The sequence below is a fragment of the Triticum aestivum genome, chromosome 1D (genome assembly GCF_018294505.1).
Source record: "Triticum aestivum cultivar Chinese Spring chromosome 1D, IWGSC CS RefSeq v2.1, whole genome shotgun sequence".
Lineage (NCBI taxonomy): Eukaryota > Viridiplantae > Streptophyta > Magnoliopsida > Poales > Poaceae > Triticum > Triticum aestivum.
The window spans coordinates 7,339,661-7,359,700 of NC_057796.1; the positions used below are offsets into that span (position 1 = coordinate 7,339,661).

Here is a 20,040-nt window from a genome sequence, read left to right on the forward strand (position 1 = left end):
TAATATATCAAAAAATTCAGAAATATAAAACTAATTCATATTAAAATCTTAAAAATACAAATAATATATCAAAAAATTCAGTTCATCGATCCCTTGAAGGTTTGACAAAAGGTTTGATACATCATTCAGTTCATCGACCAAATACAAATCATCCGGATTCTCCATCGTACGTTTTAATTCACATGATCCATTCAACAAAGTTTGGTACAATAAATTATTACACATCAATTCTTCCCTTGTGTCCCTGCTTGCTTACGATCGTGCCGTATCCATGGAGCATACTCATCATTTAACTTAATGCTTGGGTCAGTGTTCACTTTGAAGGGCGCAATTTCACCAAACATATTATAATCTTCTGACATGTCTGTCTTGTCCTCCACTCCCACGATGTTTCTTTTCCCTGAAAGAACAATGTGGCGCTTTGGATCATCGCATGATGTACTGATCGTTTTCTTATCTTTCCGTTTCCTCGGTTTGCTACTCATGTCCTTCAAATAAAAAACCTGAGCGACATCTTTGGCAAGGACGAATGGTTCGTCAAGGTAACCAAGATTGTTGAAATCCACCATTGTCATACCGTATTGCTCGTCCACCTTTACCCCACCTCCTGTTAGCTTGAACCATTTGCACCGGAACAAAGGGACCTTAAAGGAGGGTCCATAGTCAAGTTCCCATATCTCCTCTATGTAACCATAATATGTGACCTTTTGCCCATTCTCGGTTGCTGCATCAAAGCGGACACCACTGTTTTAGTTGGTGCTCTTTTTATCTTGGGCGATGGAGTAAAATGTATTCCCATTTATCTCGTACCCTTGGAAAATCGTTATAGTCGAAGATGGTTTCTTGGCCAACATGTACAGCTGATCTCCAACATCATTGTCATTCATTAAATGTTTTCGCAACCAACTGCCGAAAGTCTCCATGTGGGCCTTTCTAATCCAGGATTCAGGCTTCCCCGGGTTGTCCGAGCGTAAAATATTCTTGTGTTGCTCGAAGTACGGAGCCACCAAGCTAGAATTTTGCAGAACTGTGTGGTGTGCTTCAGTCATAGAATGACCGTCCATACATATCGTTGATTTCCTTCCGATCGTGCCTTTTCCACTTAGTCTCCCCTCGTGCCGCGATTGAGGAATACCAATCGGCTTAAGGTCAGGAACATAGTCAATACAGAACTCAATTACCTCCTCATTTCCATAGCCCTTGACGATGCTTCCTTCTGGCCTAGCACGGTTACGAACATATTTCTTTAATACTCCCATGAACCTCTCAAAGGGGAACATATTGTGTAGAAATACAGGACCGAGAATGGAAATCTCTTCGACTAGGTGGAGCAGGAGGTGCGTCATAATATCGAAGAAGGATGGTGGGAACACCAACTCGAAACTGACAAGGCATTGGACCACATCGTTCTGTAACCGTGGTAGATCTTCTGGATTGATTACCTTCTGAGAGATTGCATTGAGGAATGCACATAGCTTCACAATGGCTACTCGAACATTTTCCGGTAGGAGCCCCCTCAAAGCAATCGGAAGCAATTGCGTCATAATCACGTGGCAGTCGTGAGACTTCAGGTTTTGGAACTTTTTCTCCGCCATGTTTATTGTTCCCTTTATATTCGACGAGAAGCCAGACGGGACCTTCATACTGCTCAGGCATTCAAAAAAAATGACCTTCTCTTCTTTGGTAAGAGCGTAGCTGGCACGACCTTTAAACCATTCCGGATGCCGGTCATCTGGGTCTTTCAAAAGTTGCTGGTCCTGCCGTGCTTCCTTTGTATCATTTGTCTTCCCATACACGCCCAAGAAGCTTAGCAGGTTCACGCAAATATTCTTCGTAACATGCATCACGTCGATTGCAGAGCGGACATCTAGGACTTTCCAATATTCTAGCTCCCAAAATATAGATTTCTTCTTCCACATGGGTGCGTGCCCGTCAACTCCCCGCGGAACTGATTGTCCGCCAGGACCCTTTCCAAAGATGACTTTCAAATCCTTGACCATATCAAATATCTCAGCACCAGTACGTTCCGCAGGCTTCGGCCGGTGATCTGCCTTGCCGTTGAAATGCTTGCCTTTCTTTCTTACGTTATGATTTCGGGGAAGAAATCGACGATGACCCAGGTACACGTTCTTCTTACAATTAACCAAACGTACACTTTCAGTCTCATGTAAGCAGTGCGTGCATGCATTGTATCCCTTATTTGTCTGTCCCGAAAGGTTACTGAGAGCAGGCCAATCGTTGATGGTTACAAAAAGCAACGCTCGTAAGTCAAATTCCTCTCCTTTGTGCTCATCCCAGACACGTACACCAGGACTGGCCCACAACTATAAAAGTTCATCAACTAATGGCCTTAGGTACACATCGATGTCGTTCCCGGGTTGCTTTGGACCTTGGATGAGCACTGGCATCATAATGAACTTCCGCTTCATGCACAACCAAGGAGGAAGGTTGTAGATGCATAGAGTCACGGGCCAGGTGCTATGGCTGGAGCTCTGCTCGCCAAAAGGATTCATGCCATCAGTACTTAGACCAAATCTTATGTTCCTTGCGTCAGCTGCAAAATCTTTGAACACTCTGTCGATCTTTCTCCATTGCGTTCCATCAGCGGTGTGTCTCAACTCCCCGTCGGACTTACGGTCCTCTTTGTGCCATCGCAACGACTTGGCATGCTTTTTGTTCCTGAACAGACGTTTCAACCGTGGTATTATAGGAGCATACCACATCACCTTGGCGGGAACCCTCTTCCTGGGTTTCTCGCCCTCAACATCGTCACCAGGGTCATCGCCTCTGATCTTATAACGCAATGCAGTGCATACAGGGCATTCATTCAAATTCTCGTATTCACCGCGGTAGAGGATGCAGTCGTTAATGCATGCATGTATCTTCAGAACGTCTAAACCTAGAGGGCAGACAACCTTCTTTGCTTCGTACGTACTGGCGGGCAACTCGTTATTCTTCGGAAACATATTCTTCAACATTTTCAGCAAATTTTCAAATGATGAGTCACCTACACCTTCCTGTGCCTTCCATTTTAGCAAATCCAGTGTGCAGCCCAGCTTTTTCAGACTATTATCGCATCCTGGATACAACGACTTTTTGTGATCCTCTAACATGCGATCCAAATTCTCCCTATCCTTGTCAGTTTCGCAGCGTCTCCGTGCATCAGCAATGGTCCGACCAAGATCATCAGCGGGCTCATCATGTGCCTCTTCTTCACCATCACCTAACCCTTCCCCACCTTCAGCATCATCCTTCATGAAAGTATCACCGAAATGATCATGATAGTTGTCATCGATATCATCCCCTTCTTCATCTTCTTCCATTCTAACCCCTCTTTCTCCATGCTTGGTCCAACAATTATAGCTTCGCATGAAACCGTGCCGAAGCAGGTGCATGTGAACGTCTCTTGAGGAGGAGTAACCCTTCTGATTCTTACAGACAGCACATGGACAGATAATAAAACCTTGCTGCTTGTTCGCATTTGCCACTACGAGGAAATCTTTCAAACCCGTAGTGAACTCGCCGGAGAGTCGGGGACCGTACATCCATTGCCGATTCATCTGCATTATTATTATATAAAGTATATAATTAACCATCATGCATTTGTTAAACTAACTAGCTAGAAATAATACAAATTAAAAAATGAACTACACACATGCATATTTTATCAATGACACATGAAAGGTTCAAGTTGCTAACCGCGATCGCAGAGGAAAAATAAATGAGAAAGCTCAAGTGTGGCTCGGACACTTCATATCATGTTTGTTTCAGGCTCTCGGGCATTTCATCGAACACCTTGTGTGCATAGGAGGAACCAAAAGCAAACCCACCACCCCCTTCTGAATATTGTGAAGTGAGCTGAGTGAAGTGAAGTGAGCTGAGTCCTATATATAGGGATGGGCCTTTAGTCCCGGTTGGCCTGGCCAACCGCGACTAGGATGGGCCTTTAGTCCTGGTTGGCCTGGCCAACCGCGACTAAAGGCCTTCGGGGACCTTTAGTCCCGGTTGGCCAGGCCAACCGGGACTAAAGCCCCTCCCGTCCGCCAGCTGTCGACCAAGCGCGCTGGGCCTAGATAGTTGGTCGCGGTCTCCTCCCGAACCGCGACTAAAGACCCCTTTTGTCGCGGTTCGATTATTTTGGGGACTAATGGGGGCGTATGGAAGCCTCTTTTTCTACTAGTGTACGTCCCCCTCTATTCGGCCTTCCTCCTGGTCAAGGGCGAATATACGCTTCTTTCTATGTCTACCATTGACTAGCATCTGAAAGTATTTCGTATTATCATCACCTTGTACTAACGAATCCGCCTTGCTACGTCGGTACCATTTAATCTCCTCCTCACGTAGTAGGCGGGCAATCTGCTCGTTAAGATTGCTTTTTTGCTCGATCTCAACAGTAGACAGAGGCCTCACCTCCGCTATTTTATCAAGGGAATCAATTAGGGTAGACAAATGCAATTTTTCTTTTTGGTAAATTCCAGCAGTATGCTTGGCCCATCCTCGCAGGAATCGACGCAAGGCGCGGATTCGATTATTACTACACCTTCTTCCTTCTCCAAATATCAGAGCAGAGCAGCAATGTTCTCCATGCCTCCGCTCTACATATTATCACTCGGGCTTCTCCTCTTCCACACTACTCTTTGGCCATCCTTCTTTGTAGCTGCAAACAATGATACTCTCATGGCAGGCCAAGTGCTCGCCGTTGGGGGCAGGATCGCCTCAAGAAATGCCAAGTTCGCGCTTGGCTTTTTTCAGTTCCAGCCAGCAAGCACCATCAGTAAGTCGTCCTACAACACCACATCTCCAATCCCAAGCTTGTGGTACCTTGGCATATGGTTCAATAAGATCCCGGTTTGCACTTATGTATGGGTTGCTAATAGGGATCAGCCCATCGCTGACCCCATCATCAACCAAACACGGTTCAAGATATCAAGTGATGGCAATCTTGTCATTGTAAACCATGCTGCCAACAATGAATCCATTGTTTGGTCCACCCGCGTCGTAAATAATAGGACACACCTCAGCAGAAACAACACTAGTACCACCGTTCTCTTGAACAGCGGAAACCTTGCCCTCAAAGAGAGCCCGTCATCTGACCTACCGGTGTGGCAGAGCTTCGACTACCCAACAGATGTTATACTTCCTGGTGCAAAGTTTGGCCGGAACAAGGTCACTGGTTTCAGTCACCAGGCCATCTCAATGAAGAGCCTCATTGATCCGGGACCTGGCTCATACAGCTATGAACTAGAACAGACCAAGGGGCTCGTCCTTAAGCGTCTCAATCCCTTGGTAGAATATTGGCTTTATGCATCCTCCACAAAATCATCATTCAATCTTGTACCAATGCTCAAGGCAGTGCTAGATATGGATCCACGCACCAAAGGCTTGATGAACCCAACATATGTCAATAACGACCAAGAGGAGTACTACATGTACACTTCACTTGATGAGTCATCTTCCTTTTTTATCTTACTAGATATCTCTGGTCAAATAAAGCTTAATCTTTGGTCACAAGATAATCAATCTTGGCAAACCATATATGCCATACCCGACGATCCCTGCATTCCTCCTGCTACTTGTGGACCTTACACGGTCTGCAATGGCAATCCACATCCATCATGTGACTGTATGAAGAGCTTCTCTCAGAAGTCACTGCAGGATTGGGAATTTGAGGACAGAACAGGAGGATGCATCAGAAATACACCATTACATTGCACTAGTGACAGCAACATCATAAGTTCAACGGACATGTTCCATCCCATTTCTCAAGTTACATTGCCCTACAACCCGCAGAGCATAGTCGTTACTTCGACTCAGAGCAAATGCGAAGAAGCTTGTCTCAGTTCCTGCTCCTGCACTGCTTATTCCTATAACAATAGCAGATGCTATGTCTGGAACGGGGAATTGCGTAGTGTAAATATGAACAACGGCATTACTATCACTTCTAAAGATGTTCTTTATCTCCGTCTTTCTGCCAAAGATTTCTTGCCAAGTTTGAGAAAAAAACAAAAAAAAGCCAAACGTTGGAGTTGTTATTGCTACAAGCATTACTGGGTTTGGGTTACTCATTCTTCTGTGGTTGTTACTGAATCGGAGGAAAAAATTCATGTGGTGTGGTCTGCTTCCATTATTCTATGAGAATCAAGGAAGTGTTGGCGGGATTATAGCCTTCAAATATACTGATTTAGTTCGTGCTACTAAAAACTTCTCTGAAAAGTTAGGTGTTGGAAGTTTTGGTTCTGTATACAAGGGAGTGTTAAGTGTTTCGAAGACTATTGTAGCAGTGAAAAGGCTTGATGGTGCCCGTCAAGGAGAGAAGCAATTCAGGGCCGAGGTGAGCTCAGTTGGACTTATCCAGCACATAAACCTAGTCAAATTGATAGGTTTCTGCTGCGAAGGTGATCACAGATTACTTGTGTATGAGCATATGTTAAATGGGTCTCTTGATGGTCATCTATTTAAGAAGAGCAATGCAAATGTTGTTGTCCTGAATTGGAACATCAGATATCAGATATCCCTAGGAGTTGCTAGAGGATTGTGCTACCTGCATCAGGGTTGTCGTGAGTGCATCATACACTGCGATATTAAGCCAGAGAACATACTTCTGGATGCATCATTTGTTCCTAAAGTGGCAGACTTTGGTTGGCAGCGTTTGTGGGAAGGGATTTCAGCCGAATTCTGACTTCATTCAGAGGAACTGTGGGTTATCTTGCCCCAGAGTGGCTTACTGGAGTGGCTATCACACCGAAAGTTGACGTTTACGGCTTCGGCATGGTGCTATTGGAAATCATATCAGGAAGGAGGAATTCTTCACCTGAAACATCATACGACACTAGCAGCAGCAACAGTAACCAGAATATTGAATACTTCCCTGTGCAAGCCATCAGCAAGCTTCACGATGGAGATTTGAAGAGTTTGGTGGATCCACGGTTACATGGTGGCATCAACTTGGAAGAGGCTGAAAGGGTTTGCAAAGTTGCATGTTGGTGCATCCAAGATAATGAGCTGGATCGGCCGACCATGGGTGAAGTAGTCCGGGTTCTCGAGGGTCTACAGGAGATTGATGTGCCCCCAATACCAAGACTGCTTGCAGCTATAGCGGAATAATCTGGTGCTGCAACTTCAGTGTAATAATAATTTGTAGCCGATAGTACTAGTCTTTGTTAATTTCAGCAATTTTTCTTATAATTGTAATGGGGAGAGAAAGGAATAAAGGAAGGCAAGCTTGCAGTTGCTAATTAGCTGTCACTTATTTAGGTGTTTTAATGCATTTATAAATAATAAGCAATCATTGTACCAAAATATGGCAGAGATTAAGATATGTGTATGTTTTGTTCTTCTCAGACCTGGGATGGGAACTTGAGAATTGCTAGTTAAATAATTGTTTTTCTAACTGCTCACAATAAAACTGCAACAGTTCCTGCAGTTCTGCAAGTAGGAAGATGTGAGGTCTGAAAGATATGGGTTGATATGATCAAGCAAAACATCGGCTGTACAATTGCCAGGTATTTTCAAATCTCCGTGTGATTTGTATAATGCTGGATAAGCCAATAATGGCATCTTGGATTTCAATGTTGTGCTGAAATGACACCAGTAGGATATGGAGGTGCTAGTCCGAAGTGCATTCTAGGCTTCATTAAGGTGAATATAAACTATTTTTCTTTTCCACACCACGCATATTAATACTTTCTCATTTGGAAAATGTGGAACTGATCACCTGGAATTATTTAGGAAATATGGAACTATCAGTAAATTTCGTCTACTTGGTCAACTTGGAAGGTTATTTGTTTTTCTGATAAGGTAGAAATTTCTTGTGCAGAATTGCGATCATCTTTTACGGTTTTCGCTATATAGTTACATGCCTGCGAATGTATTTTTATCCATATCATTATTTATTTATTTATTTCAGGCACAAAGATATGGTGCACTCTGGCCATGATACCAACTTTTTTTTGCTCTTAATAAGCAGGGTTTTTTAGGTACCTCAGATTTTTCTGTTTGGTTGTTATCTCTTCAGTTTCATTTTTCTGCGATTCTCACGATACATTTATTATCTATTCAGTTGAATGAGGAAGCTGCTTCCTTGGACTGGACCTAGCCAAGAGATCATGTGCTGAGGGGCAGAAGAATTTTTTTTCCAGGAGCCAGACATGTGCTGATGCTGTCGGTCACATGCAATTTCGCTAGCAATTGTCCTTGTGTTGTTAGCGGCTGCTCTCGAATGCGTCGATAGAGAGACATTAAAAGTGTTCCCATCATAGACTTGTGTTACATCTACGAAATGGGATGTAATGTATTCCCAGGCGCACAAGTTGAACCTGATCCAAACCATGATGATGTGGACAGGGTTTTGTTTTGTTCAGGGAAATGCCAAGGTGAAGCCACACCAGAATGCCATGCCTGTGGACGCATCACGAAGAGTCTGGTCCTGGTGATTTAATCCTGGATTCTGGAAACAAGATGGGACTGAAGGCAGATCTGTGGCACTGAAGACATAGTTGTGGCCATGTGCTTTTGTATGACTTCTCTGTTCTGATCATCTATTTTCATTGTAATGGTTGTTCTCGGTTTTAATGCACATTGCATTTTTTATTGTAAGACTACAGAATGCAATAAGGAGGAAACATATTTGCAGTCACAGGCCAGAACTGAGCAGGAGATGGCAGTTTATACCACCGTAGAATGATTGTGGTGTACCGCCGCGTGAGGCCCTCTAGCAAAGAAAATACTACAGCTCGCAAAGGTCAATCTACGGCTAGAGGGAGGATGCCAAAACTGGACGTTTTTGCCTGACTTGGACCCATTTCGTGGCCTATAGCTCACCGTTTGGGGTCCTGGAGAGGTTATCATGTTCGGCAACCCTCAAAGAACTAATAGAGGGAAGCTGCCAAAACTCACATTTCTTGTCAATTCGGAACCGTTTTGTGGGCCCATAACTCACCGTTTTGGATGAGTACATTCTTATGTAGTCCTTATTTAAATCTCTAAGAAGACATATCTAGGAATGGAAGAAGTATAAATTAGGTGCAACGGTAACATTAAATACCCAGTGCATTATATACTTTCTCATATGGTCCATGCACGTGGGCGACTCACATGCATGAGCTCGTGCACACTTTTCTCATGGCATTGGCATGCAACGTACTCCCTCCGTTCCCAAATATAAGTCTTTCTAGAGATTCCAACAAGTGACTACATACGGAGCAAAATGAATTGACCTATACTCTAAAATATGTCTACATACATCCGTATGTTGTTGTCCATTTAAAATGTCTAAAAAGACTTATATTTAGGAACGGAGGGAGTACTTCTTTGCTAGGGAGCTAGCTAGACGTAAGATGCACTACATGGAGTGGCGCGCTTCACTGCGCCCAGTAAAACTGGAGCTACTCAATTAAACTTTCCTCTGTTCACAGGTTGCGTATAATTAAGAACTACTGCAAATGTATCTTGCATATAATTTGAAACATCAAATTACAATAAGCAGTAAGGCAAATAGGTCTCATACACAACTCAACGAAATTAACATCAAGCTAATAAGTAGCATAATTACCATGTGCGTATACAACAGCTCACAATTCAGCAATGCCGAATATCTTTTTTTTTTTGGAAGAAAGAGAGCTTAATATATTACCAAGGGGGAATCTACTATTATTAAATAGTTGATCCTCAATAAGTCTAATTCTCTCAACATGCGGCCTCCCATCTCACAAACTGTGCCATGTCAGCATCCACTAACACTATTTTGCAACCCCATGCATACTCTTTGTTCACACATAGTACAAGTATGAAACATTTCTGCATTAATAATAGTAGCTCTTGATTTAGATCATTTTCTTCATATATAGTACATCTGAAATTAATCTTTATTCTAGCCGCAACGCGTTGGAAAATCACCCAGTATATTAACATATAGTTCCTCCGTTCTAGAATATATGGTGTTTCAATTTTCGTGCAAGTCAAACTTGTCTATGTTTGATCAAGTTTATAGAATAAAATATCTACATCTACAATACAAAATAAATAAAATATGAAAAATATTTTTGTGAGGATCTAATGATACAAAGATCTCGGTATTTTTTCCTCTAAAAACAAGGTCAAACATGCACATGTTTGACTTTAGAAAAAACTAATACACCTTACATTTTGAAGCGGGGGGTTCATAAGAGATATTCTGCATTGTGGAGGTAGGTTGTAAATGTTTGCAATGCAGAATGTCTGTTAAAGAACAGACTTGTTGCCTAAAGGAACTAAATCTTATGCCACCTTATTAAAAGTAGGTGAACCCAGTTTTTACAAATGAGAAGAATAGTGAGCCATCAAATCTCAGAATTTTGCAAAAAGGCACATGAAGATAACCAACAGCCATATCCTCAAATCCATATACCAAAGACATAAAATTGCAAGCCTGCAAATTATTATCGTTCACTCATAGGCGCAGTCTTGCTAGTTGTACGCGAAAAAACTAACATCGACAGTTCATATTGTAGCATATACTGATCCAACTACAATATACTAAAATGAGTATATAGTCTAAATCAACACTGAATGCTGACAAAATAAAAGGTTATCACCAATCACAACTAGCTGAAGATCACGACACAAAAACTCAGACCTTGTTGACGTAACACGTGGTATCTTATAATTGGAGCTGGCCAGCACATGACACAAACTATCACAACGGGGAAAAGGAACAAAAAGTAATTGCCTGCAATCAAATAGAAGCCATGGGGAAGCACTAATTAAGCAAACTCTGGAATGATCTAATCTTGCGGTACGTTTGGGGCACATGTCCAATCTCTGGAGCTTATGTCCATTCGTAAACCAAGCTTTGAGCCGATGATCAACAATTCAAGACAGATATATTCCAGCCTAATTTCTAGCAATTCTAGGTAATACCTACGCATCGCTTGACAAGCATGCCTCTAGAACTCTCCAACATGCTTTTGATATGCAACCTCATACAGCAACACCCTAAACTAAACACATTAATTGGAGCCATAAAGAGAGGTGCCATCACCTAGAAATATGGAAGTAATGCAGACCACCGGCCCTCGTGCACTGCATGAATTTATCTTCAAATGTGGAACAATAAAATCAAAAACTTTAGGAAAAAAGCCAGCCAGTCCAGTCGAGCTGCCAGCAAGACCTGCTCCAGGACATACGAAATCCACCTTCCTTTGGAAACCGAAGAGAAATTTTGTGAAACTAAAAAGAAAATAAATCCAACAATACATCATAGTTTTCTAATATCATGGCTATCATCAACCATACTGCCAACAATGACTATAACATATGCCATAACATCGATTACATTGGACACCAAACATGCAGCAATTATCATTTCCTAATCAATCAACATGTCACTATATTGCGGCTACCAAGCCTCCAAAGAAACAATGGGGTGCAGTGTAGTGGTGGGAGAGACGCGGATTTATGGAGCATATGTGTAGGGACTCCGTTATCCTGCTCGTGTTATCCTGCTCGTTGGTACACGACCATGGGTCTTGAGATAAGCGACATCCCAACAAATTAAGCTTCACCATTAGCAGACAACAACAACACGGACATAGTAGGCTTTCGTAGGCTGTTTGCTCCAGTTGTTTCTTTCCTAGGTCCTGCAATATTTTGTTTGTTTCCAGCAACCCGGTTACCAATATATACCCATGAAAGCAAATGACAAACGAACTTGAAATTGGTCATGTTTCTTGTTTGCACACATGGTTCTGCATGAATCAGTGAATAGCACGGGCTCACTTGTCTATAGTCTATGCCTAATATACGCATGGCAACGGTTGAAAATTTGTGATGGAAAATGAGTGAATCACTGTGAATAAAAGGAGAATGGAAGAACAGAAAATGTGCATCTTGTTTGTGGCACAAAACAACCGCCTCCATTATCGCATGCTCGTTTTCTTCCCTCGCGACCCACACCATACTCATCCCACTTGGCCATGCGTACACAAAATTCCCTTCTATGCTACCACAGGGGACAACCATTGCCCGCAAGGGGATGAGATGAACGTGTGTGCGGTACAGTATCCCTATCTGAGTTTGCATGGATTTTGTTCTTATCTCTTGTGTCTGTGTGTTTCGGTGACAACTCACGAGAGAAATAGTGCCCATAAGAGCTCCCAATACCCCTTGGTGACTCCGGTAGGCACGTAGAGGATCCGATGAGCATGGACAGTCAAGATAGCAGGGCTCCTACGTATATACTGTCTCAAATATTACCACTCACCAAATAAATGGCTGTGAAAATAATGAGAAAAATAACAATGGAATATGTAACTCTAAAGAAAACAAAATTTGTTGTACGAACCTCAAAGTAACAATGGCCGGTGGATACATGCATGGGATATAGCGAGCATGGTAGAACATCATTTCTCATATATATCTAACTAATTCAGTAGAAAGGCTTAGGCATCCATTTGTACAACACAAACGAAAGGACGGGAAATTGGCACCAGAATTCTGAAGAATCAAGCATGCACATGCCTTGGCATCTGGATAGAATGGGCAAACACAACGATGCTACTATTTGATTTACAATCTCTAGAAATTTGTCACCGACTCTTCGTAAAAACTCAAGAAAAAAAAACTCATCAAGCACTGACTTAAATAAGAAACAATTAGCATACAAGGCATTCACGGGAAAGCTCCCACATGGACTTAACAATGGCTCTCCACCCATAAAAAGCATAGTTATGAATTACGAAAGAATTCACGTCAAAGCTATCCAGTTACAACATAAGCAGCTGCCTCTTGAATGGCCAGCCCGATACTAAAAATCCAATTACAACAAATTCATGTTCAATAGAAATAGAAGATAGAAAAACATACAAGGTACAAAATGCTAGAAAATATTCAGTACAAATGGAAGGTCAAGAACGGCATATCATGGTCATCATCAATCAATGTCTTCATCGGCATTCAGACTAATTTGCCTTTGCCTTTGTCCACTGGTTCACCTCTGTTGTAGTCTACTAATTTGATGAACCCTACCATCAAGTTTTCACGTTGTTGTCTATCTCAAGATCTTCGAGTGTTATTTATATGTTTTTCATCAACAAATTTTTATATTACAGGATGATTTTTTTTAAATGAAGGACATATTTTATATACACAATGAACATCTTTCAACACAATATTACCACTTCTAGAAATGTAGCAAAAACTATTCAGATTTGTTAACTAAAATGTAACAAAAACAATTAGCATTACTATACATTTGTTCATGCACTTTAAACCAGTCTTTCCACAGCCAACAAAAATGTTCATGATATATGGAAGAATGTGAAGCTATTAGAAAAAACATTCAAGACATTTAAAGAAAATATTCTTTCCATTCAACAAGAAATGGTCAGAATTTTAGAAAGTGTTCCTTACATGTTTTTGAAAAAATGTTCATCAAATGTTTATAACATATAAAAAATGCTCATAGATTTATTAAAGCTTGATGAAATTTTAAAAGATGTTCTTACCATTTAACAATAAATTTTCATCATTTAAATATTACTCATATCAATTTTTGAAAAAGTATTCGTGAAATGTAAACAACATTTCACACAGTTTGAAAAAAATGTTCTTGAAGGATTGGACAGCACGATGCGGTGGGAGGAACTAAAGCAGAGCATTCCAACTAGCGAGGTTCCTTCTGATAGATATGTGATGGATCGGCTTGAATAGCCGACCGTGACCAATGGTTGCTGACCCATGTTAGCACATGTTCCTCCCTCGCATCTTTCTTAAACCATATGGAACCCAATTGTGAAACCAAAATTCATTGCTCTACCTTGAGCTATTGAGAAATCTTATTATAAGTTTAAGTGGAGACATGGACATACATTTATTAATAAACACATAATAATGATACTTATCGTATTTTTCACAACTTGAAGCCTAAACTTGATTATTCGGAAAAGATATCTTGAAATCATCCTTATAAAAATCATTAAATGAAGGAAGAACAACAATATAACTTTATGGGTGGTCCTCTTCATTATGAAATCTTTGTTACTACAAGAGCCATTCTCTCCATGAACGCTCTTTACTTCAACTGTTTTACTTCTCATCTTCTTTGGCTTCTCAGTCAAACAGCTCTTTGCCTTTTCAATCAAGTTTTTCAGCATTTGAGCCTTAGAAATGGTCTTGGTTAGGCTGATGCATGTAGGAGGTTACACAGTAGATGTTCCCGATTAGACATTTTGCTTATTTTTCCTTGCCCTGGAAGCAGCAGGTTTGGCACCAGGAGTTGCACTTGCCTTGCTTGATCCAGATGTCATCTCCTTCTTTATAACTAATTTCCTCAACTGGTCATACAACAACCTACTGATATTATCCTAGAAGACGGCCCATGCTTTTTCGACCATTTAGAAATCACTTGGGGCACTAACTGATTATTATATTACATGATCACTTTTAGAATTTTAACAAAAACTATTTAGATTTTCTTACTTAAAATATCCAACGTATGTCTACACATTTGTTCATGCAGTTTAAACAAGTTTTTCCAAATCTAATGAAAATGTTCATGATATATTAAAGAATGTGAATTTATTTTAAAAAAAGTTCACGCCTTCTCAAAAAAATGTTCTTACCATTCAACAATAAATGGTGATAATTTGAAAAAGTGGTCCTTACATTTTCGAAAAAGTATTCACCAAATGTTCATAACATATAAAAATTTATCATAGATTTATAAAAGCTTCATGACATTTGAAAATACATTCTTACCATTTAATAATAATTTTTCACAATTTAAAATTTATTCATGAAATTTTTAAAAGTGTTTATGAAATGTATCGCATAGTTTTGAAAAAAAAATGTTCATGAAGGATTGGATAGCATGATATTATGTAGGGCAAGAACTAGCAAAAATTGCAATTAGTGTAGTGCATGAACTAGTGATTTTCCTCATGGATTATTTGAGCACACACCTCGTGATAGAAATAGTACTAGTATGAGTGCATGAACTTGCTAGTCCTAGTACTAGTACCCCTAGCTAGTTGGGTTTGGATGGACGAGGCACCTATTTCTTTGATCCCTATGATTTTAAAGGATTTAACCCTTATCCCTGATCAATAAGAGGGGTTTGAAGTGTAAAAATAAAGTCACAGGAATACTCTACGCACTTACTTTCTTAAAAAAGGAATAAAAAAGAAACTTAGTATACAAACATATTTTCCCAAATCTGGTGCAAGCACGGGATCTTCCTTACTCGTGGAGCACGACTTTGAGGGAGAGAGGGGCCAGGGTAGGAGGATCGGAGAGGTGGCACTGCAAGTGGGAGAAGGAAGGGGAGGGTGCGCTGCAAGCACGTGAATTAATGGAGGATTACGAGATCCGATCCAAAGGGTACGGGGCGGGGGAGGAACTGAAGGGGGGAAGAGAGCATGCATTCCAGCAACATCATGGTATTTCCTTCTGATCTCCGATGGACCGATCGGCTTAGAGTAGCCGGCCATTACCATTTCCATCAGCAGACCAGGTGTCGCACGTGTTCCTTCCTCGGCTGCATGCAGGTTTGACCTCCCCCCTCTGCAATCTGCAGGCAGGCAGGACCACTGCTGGTCCTCTCCTCTCCTGCGAGGTACTACGTGCTGGTGTCCGTCCGTGTAAATCTCTTTTTGTCATTCGCTTACTGTTTGAGAGTTTCGATTTGGGTTGAAGCTAATAGATTTGAAATTAGCCCACAAAAATAAAAATAAATAATAGATTCGAAATTAGTTCAGACAATATGGAGGTAATGGACACAATGAAGAATGGAGGTAGATGGATCCATCGGTTTGCTTCCCGTACCAGTCGAGCGTGGCTTGATGGAGCGGCCGAGCAAAAAGGGCTAGGAAGGTAGTGGTGCAAGCGAGGGAAGGATGCAGAGGGTTGGCGGCCAAAATACAACCATCCCTTGCACTGAGAATGCAGACTTTCAAACACTGCTCTAGCAAAATATGGGGGGCGTGCCAAAATTGTTGGGGAACGTAGTAATTTCAAAAATTTCCTACGAACACGCAAGATCATGGTGATGCATAGCAACGAGAGGGGAGAGTGTTGTCCACGTACCCTCGTAGACCGACAGCGGAAGCATTATCACAACGTGGTTGATGTAGTCGTACGTCTTCACGATCCGATCGATCAAGTACCGAACGTACGGCACCTCCGAGTTCTACACACGTTCAGCTCGATGACGTCCCTCGAACTCCGATCCAGCCGAGTGTTGAGGGAGAGTTTCGTCAGCACGACGGCATGGTGACGATGATGATGTTCCACCGACGCAGGGCTTCGCCTAAGCTCCGCAACGGTATTATCGAGGTGTAATATGGTAGGGGGGCACCGCACACGGCTAAGAGATCTCAAGGATCAATTGTTGTGTCTCTGGGGTGCCCCCTGCCCCCGTATATAAAGGAGCAAGGGGGAGGCAGCCGGCCAAGGGGAGAGGCGCGCCATAGGGGGGAGTCCTACTCCCACCGGGAGTAGGACTCCTCCTTTCCTTGTGGGAGTAGGAGAAGGGAAGGGGGAAGGAGAAAGAAGGAAGGGTGCGCCCCCCTTCCCTAGTCCAATTCGGACCAGACCATGGGGAGGGGTGCGGCCACCTTTTGAGGCCTTTCTCTCCTTTCCCGTTTGGCCCATTAAGGCCCAATACGAATTCCCGTAACTCTCCGGTACTCCGAAAAATACCCGAATCACTCGGAACCTTTCCGAAGTCCGAATATAGTCGTCCAATATATTGATCTTTACGTCTCGACCATTTCGAGACTCCTTGTCATATCCCCGATCTCATCCGGGACTCCGAACTCCTTCGGTACATCAAAACTCAATAAAACTGTCATCGTAACGTTAAGCGTGCGGACCCTACGGGTTCGAGAACTATGTAGACATGACCGAGACACGTCTCCGTTCAATAACCAATAGCGGGACCTGGATGCCCATATTGGCTCCCACATATTCTACGAAGATCTTTATCGGTCAGACCGCATAACAACATACGTTGTTCCCTTTGTCACCGGTATGTTACTTGCCCGAGATTTGATCGTCGGTATCTCGATACCTAGTTCAATCTCGTTACCGGCAAGTCTCTTTACTCGTTCCGTAACACATCATCCCGCAACTAACTCATTAGTCACAATGCTTGCAAGGCTTATAGTGATGTGCATTACCGAGTGGGCCAGAGATACCTCTCCGACAATTGGAGTGACAAATCCTAATCTCGAAATATGCCAACCCAACAAGTACCTTTGGAGACACCTGTAGAGCACCTTTATAATCACCCAGTTACGTTGTGACGTTTGGTAGCACACAAAGTGTTCCTCCGGTAAACGGGAGTTGCATAATCTCATAGTCATAGGAACATGTATAGGTCATGAAGAAAGCAATAGCAACATACTAAACGATCGAGTGCTAAGCTATCGGAATGGGTCAAGTCAATCACATCATTCTCCTAATGAAGTGATCCCGTTAATCAAATGACAACTCATGTCTATGGCTAGGAAACATAACCATCTTTGATTAACGAGCTAGTCAAGTAGAGGCACTAGTGACACTCTGTTTGTCTATGTATTAACACATGTATTATGTTTCCGGTTAATACAATTCTAGCATGAATAATAAACATTTATCATGATATGAGGAAATAAATAATACTTTATTATTGCCTCTAGGGCATATTTCCTTCAGTCTCCCACTTGCACTAGAGTCAATAATCTAGTTCACATCACCATGTGATTTAACATCAATAGTTCACATCACCATGTGATTAACACCCATAGTTCACATCGTCATGGGACCATCACCCAAAGGGTTTACTAGAGTCAGTAATCTAGTTCACATCGCTATGTGATTAACACCCAAAGAGTACTAAGGTGTGATCATGTTTTGCTTGTGAGATAATTTTAGTCAACGGGTCTGTCACATTCAGATCCGTAAGTATATTGCAAATTTCTATGTCTACAATGCTCTGCATGGAGCTGCTCTAGCTAATTGCTCCCACTTTCAATATGTATCTAGACCGAGACTTAGAGTCATCTAGATTAGTGTCAAAACTTGCATCGACGTAACCCATTACGACGAACCTTTTGTCACTTCCATAATCGAGAAAAATATCCTTATTCCACTAAGGATAATTTTGACCGCTGTCCAGTAATCTACTCCTAGATCACTATTGTACTCCCTTGCCAAAATCAGAGTAGGGTATACAATAGATCTGGTACACAGCATGGCATACTTTATAGAACCTATGGCCAAGGCATAGGGAATGACTTTCATTCTCTTTCTATCTTCTGCCGTGGTCGGGCTTTGAGTCTTACTCAATTTCACACCTTGTAACACAGGCAAGAACTCTTTCTTTGACTATTCTATTTTGAACTACTTCAAAATCTTGTTAAGGTATGTACTCATTGAAAAAATTTATCAAGCGTCTTGATCTATCTCTATAGATCTTGATGCTCAATATGTAAGCAGCTTCACCGAGGTCTTTCTTTGAAAAACTCCTTTCAAACACTCCTTTATGCTTTGCAGAATAATTCTACATTATTTCCGATCAACAATATGTCATTCACATATACTTATCAGAAATGCTGTAGTGCTCCCACTCACTTTCTTGTAAATACAGGCTTCACCGCAAGTCTGTATAAAACTATATCCTTTGATCAACTTATCAAAGCGTATATTCCAACTCCGAGATGCTTGCACCAGTCCATAGATGGATCGCTGGAGCTTGCACACTTTGTTAGCTCCCTTTGGATCGACAAAACCTTCCGGTTGCATCATATACAACTCTTCTTCCAGAAATCCATTCAGGAATGCAGTTTTGATATCCATTTGCCAAATTTCATAATCATAAAATGCGGCAATTGCTAACATGATTCGGACAGACTTAAGCATAGATACGAGTGAGAAACTCTCATCGTAGTCAACACCTTGAACTTGTCGAAAACCTTTTTGCGACAATTCTAGCTTTGTAGACAGTAACACTACTATCACTGTCTGTCTTCCTCTTGAAGATCCATTTAATCTCAATAGCTCGCCGATCATTGGGCAAGTCAATCAAAGTCCATACTTTGTTCTCATATATGGATCTTGTCTCAGATTTCATGGCCTCAAGCCATTTTGCGGAATCTGGGCTCACCATCGCTTCTTCGTAGTTCGTAGGTTCGTTATGGTCTAGTAACATAACCTCTAGAACAGGATTACCGTACCACTCTGGTGCGGATCTTACTCTAGTTTACCTACGAGGTTTGGTAGTAACTTGATCTGAAGTTACATGATCATCATCATTAACTTCCTCACTAATTGGTGTAGGAGTCACAGGAACAGATTTCTGTGATGAACTACTTTCCAATAAGGGAGCAGGTACAGTTACCTCATCAAGTTCTACTTTCCTTCCACTCACTTCTTTCGAGAGAAACTCCTTCTCTAGAAAGGATCCATTCTTAGCAACGAATGTCTTGCCTTCGGATCTGTGATAGAAGGTGTACCCAACTGTCTCCTTTGGGTATCCTATGAAGACACATTTCTCCGATTTGTGTTTGAGCTTTATCAGGATGAAACCTTTTCACATAAGCATCGCAACCCCAAATTTTACGAAACGACAACTTTGGTTTCTTGCCAAACCACAGTTCATAAGATGTCGTCTCAACGGATTTAGATGGTACCCTATTTAACGTGAATGCAGCTGTCTCTAATGCATAACCCTAAAACGATAGTGGTAGATCGGTAAGAGACATCATATATCGCACCATATCTAATAAAGTACGGTTACGATGTTCGGACACACCATTACACCGTGGTGTTCCAGGTGGCGTGAGTAGTGAAACTATTTCACATTGTTTTAACTGAAGGCCAAACTCGTAACTCAAATACTCTTCTCCACGATCAGATCGTAGAAACTTTATTTTCTTGTTACGATGATTTCCCGCTTCACTCTAAAATTATATGAACTTTTCAAATGTTTCAGACTTCTGTTTCATTAAGTAGATATACCCATATCTGCTCAAATCATCTGTGAAGGTCAGAAAATAATGATACCTGCTACGAGCCTCAATATTC

The 20,040-nt window shown here is 41.7% G+C and overlaps 1 protein-coding gene across 1 annotated transcript; it reads left to right on the plus strand.

Annotated features, from left to right (window-relative positions):
• The first annotated feature begins 4,575 nt into the window (after window positions 1-4,575).
• On the plus strand, window positions 4,576-7,104 carry LOC123162309 (G-type lectin S-receptor-like serine/threonine-protein kinase At2g19130). The gene is made up of 3 exons (XM_044580107.1): window positions 4,576-5,589; window positions 6,461-6,557; window positions 6,647-7,104. Exons 1-3 carry the CDS (start codon window positions 4,576-4,578, stop codon window positions 7,102-7,104), a joined length of 1,569 nt encoding a protein of 522 aa, XP_044436042.1.
• Window positions 7,105-20,040: the final 12,936 nt, after the last annotated feature.

Bases quoted from the DNA above. Each gene is read 5' to 3' on its own strand.
- LOC123162309 (XM_044580107.1), top strand. From the start codon at position 4,576: ATGTTCTCCATGCCTCCGCTCTACATATTATCACTCGGGCTTCTCCTC. The intron at 5,590-6,460 runs GTCTGCAATGGC...CATCTATTTAAG, and splicing joins CTACTTGTGGACCTTACACG to AAGAGCAATGCAAATGTTGT. The intron at 6,558-6,646 runs GTGAGTGCATCA...TTTGGTTGGCAG, and splicing joins CTACCTGCATCAGGGTTGTC to CGTTTGTGGGAAGGGATTTC.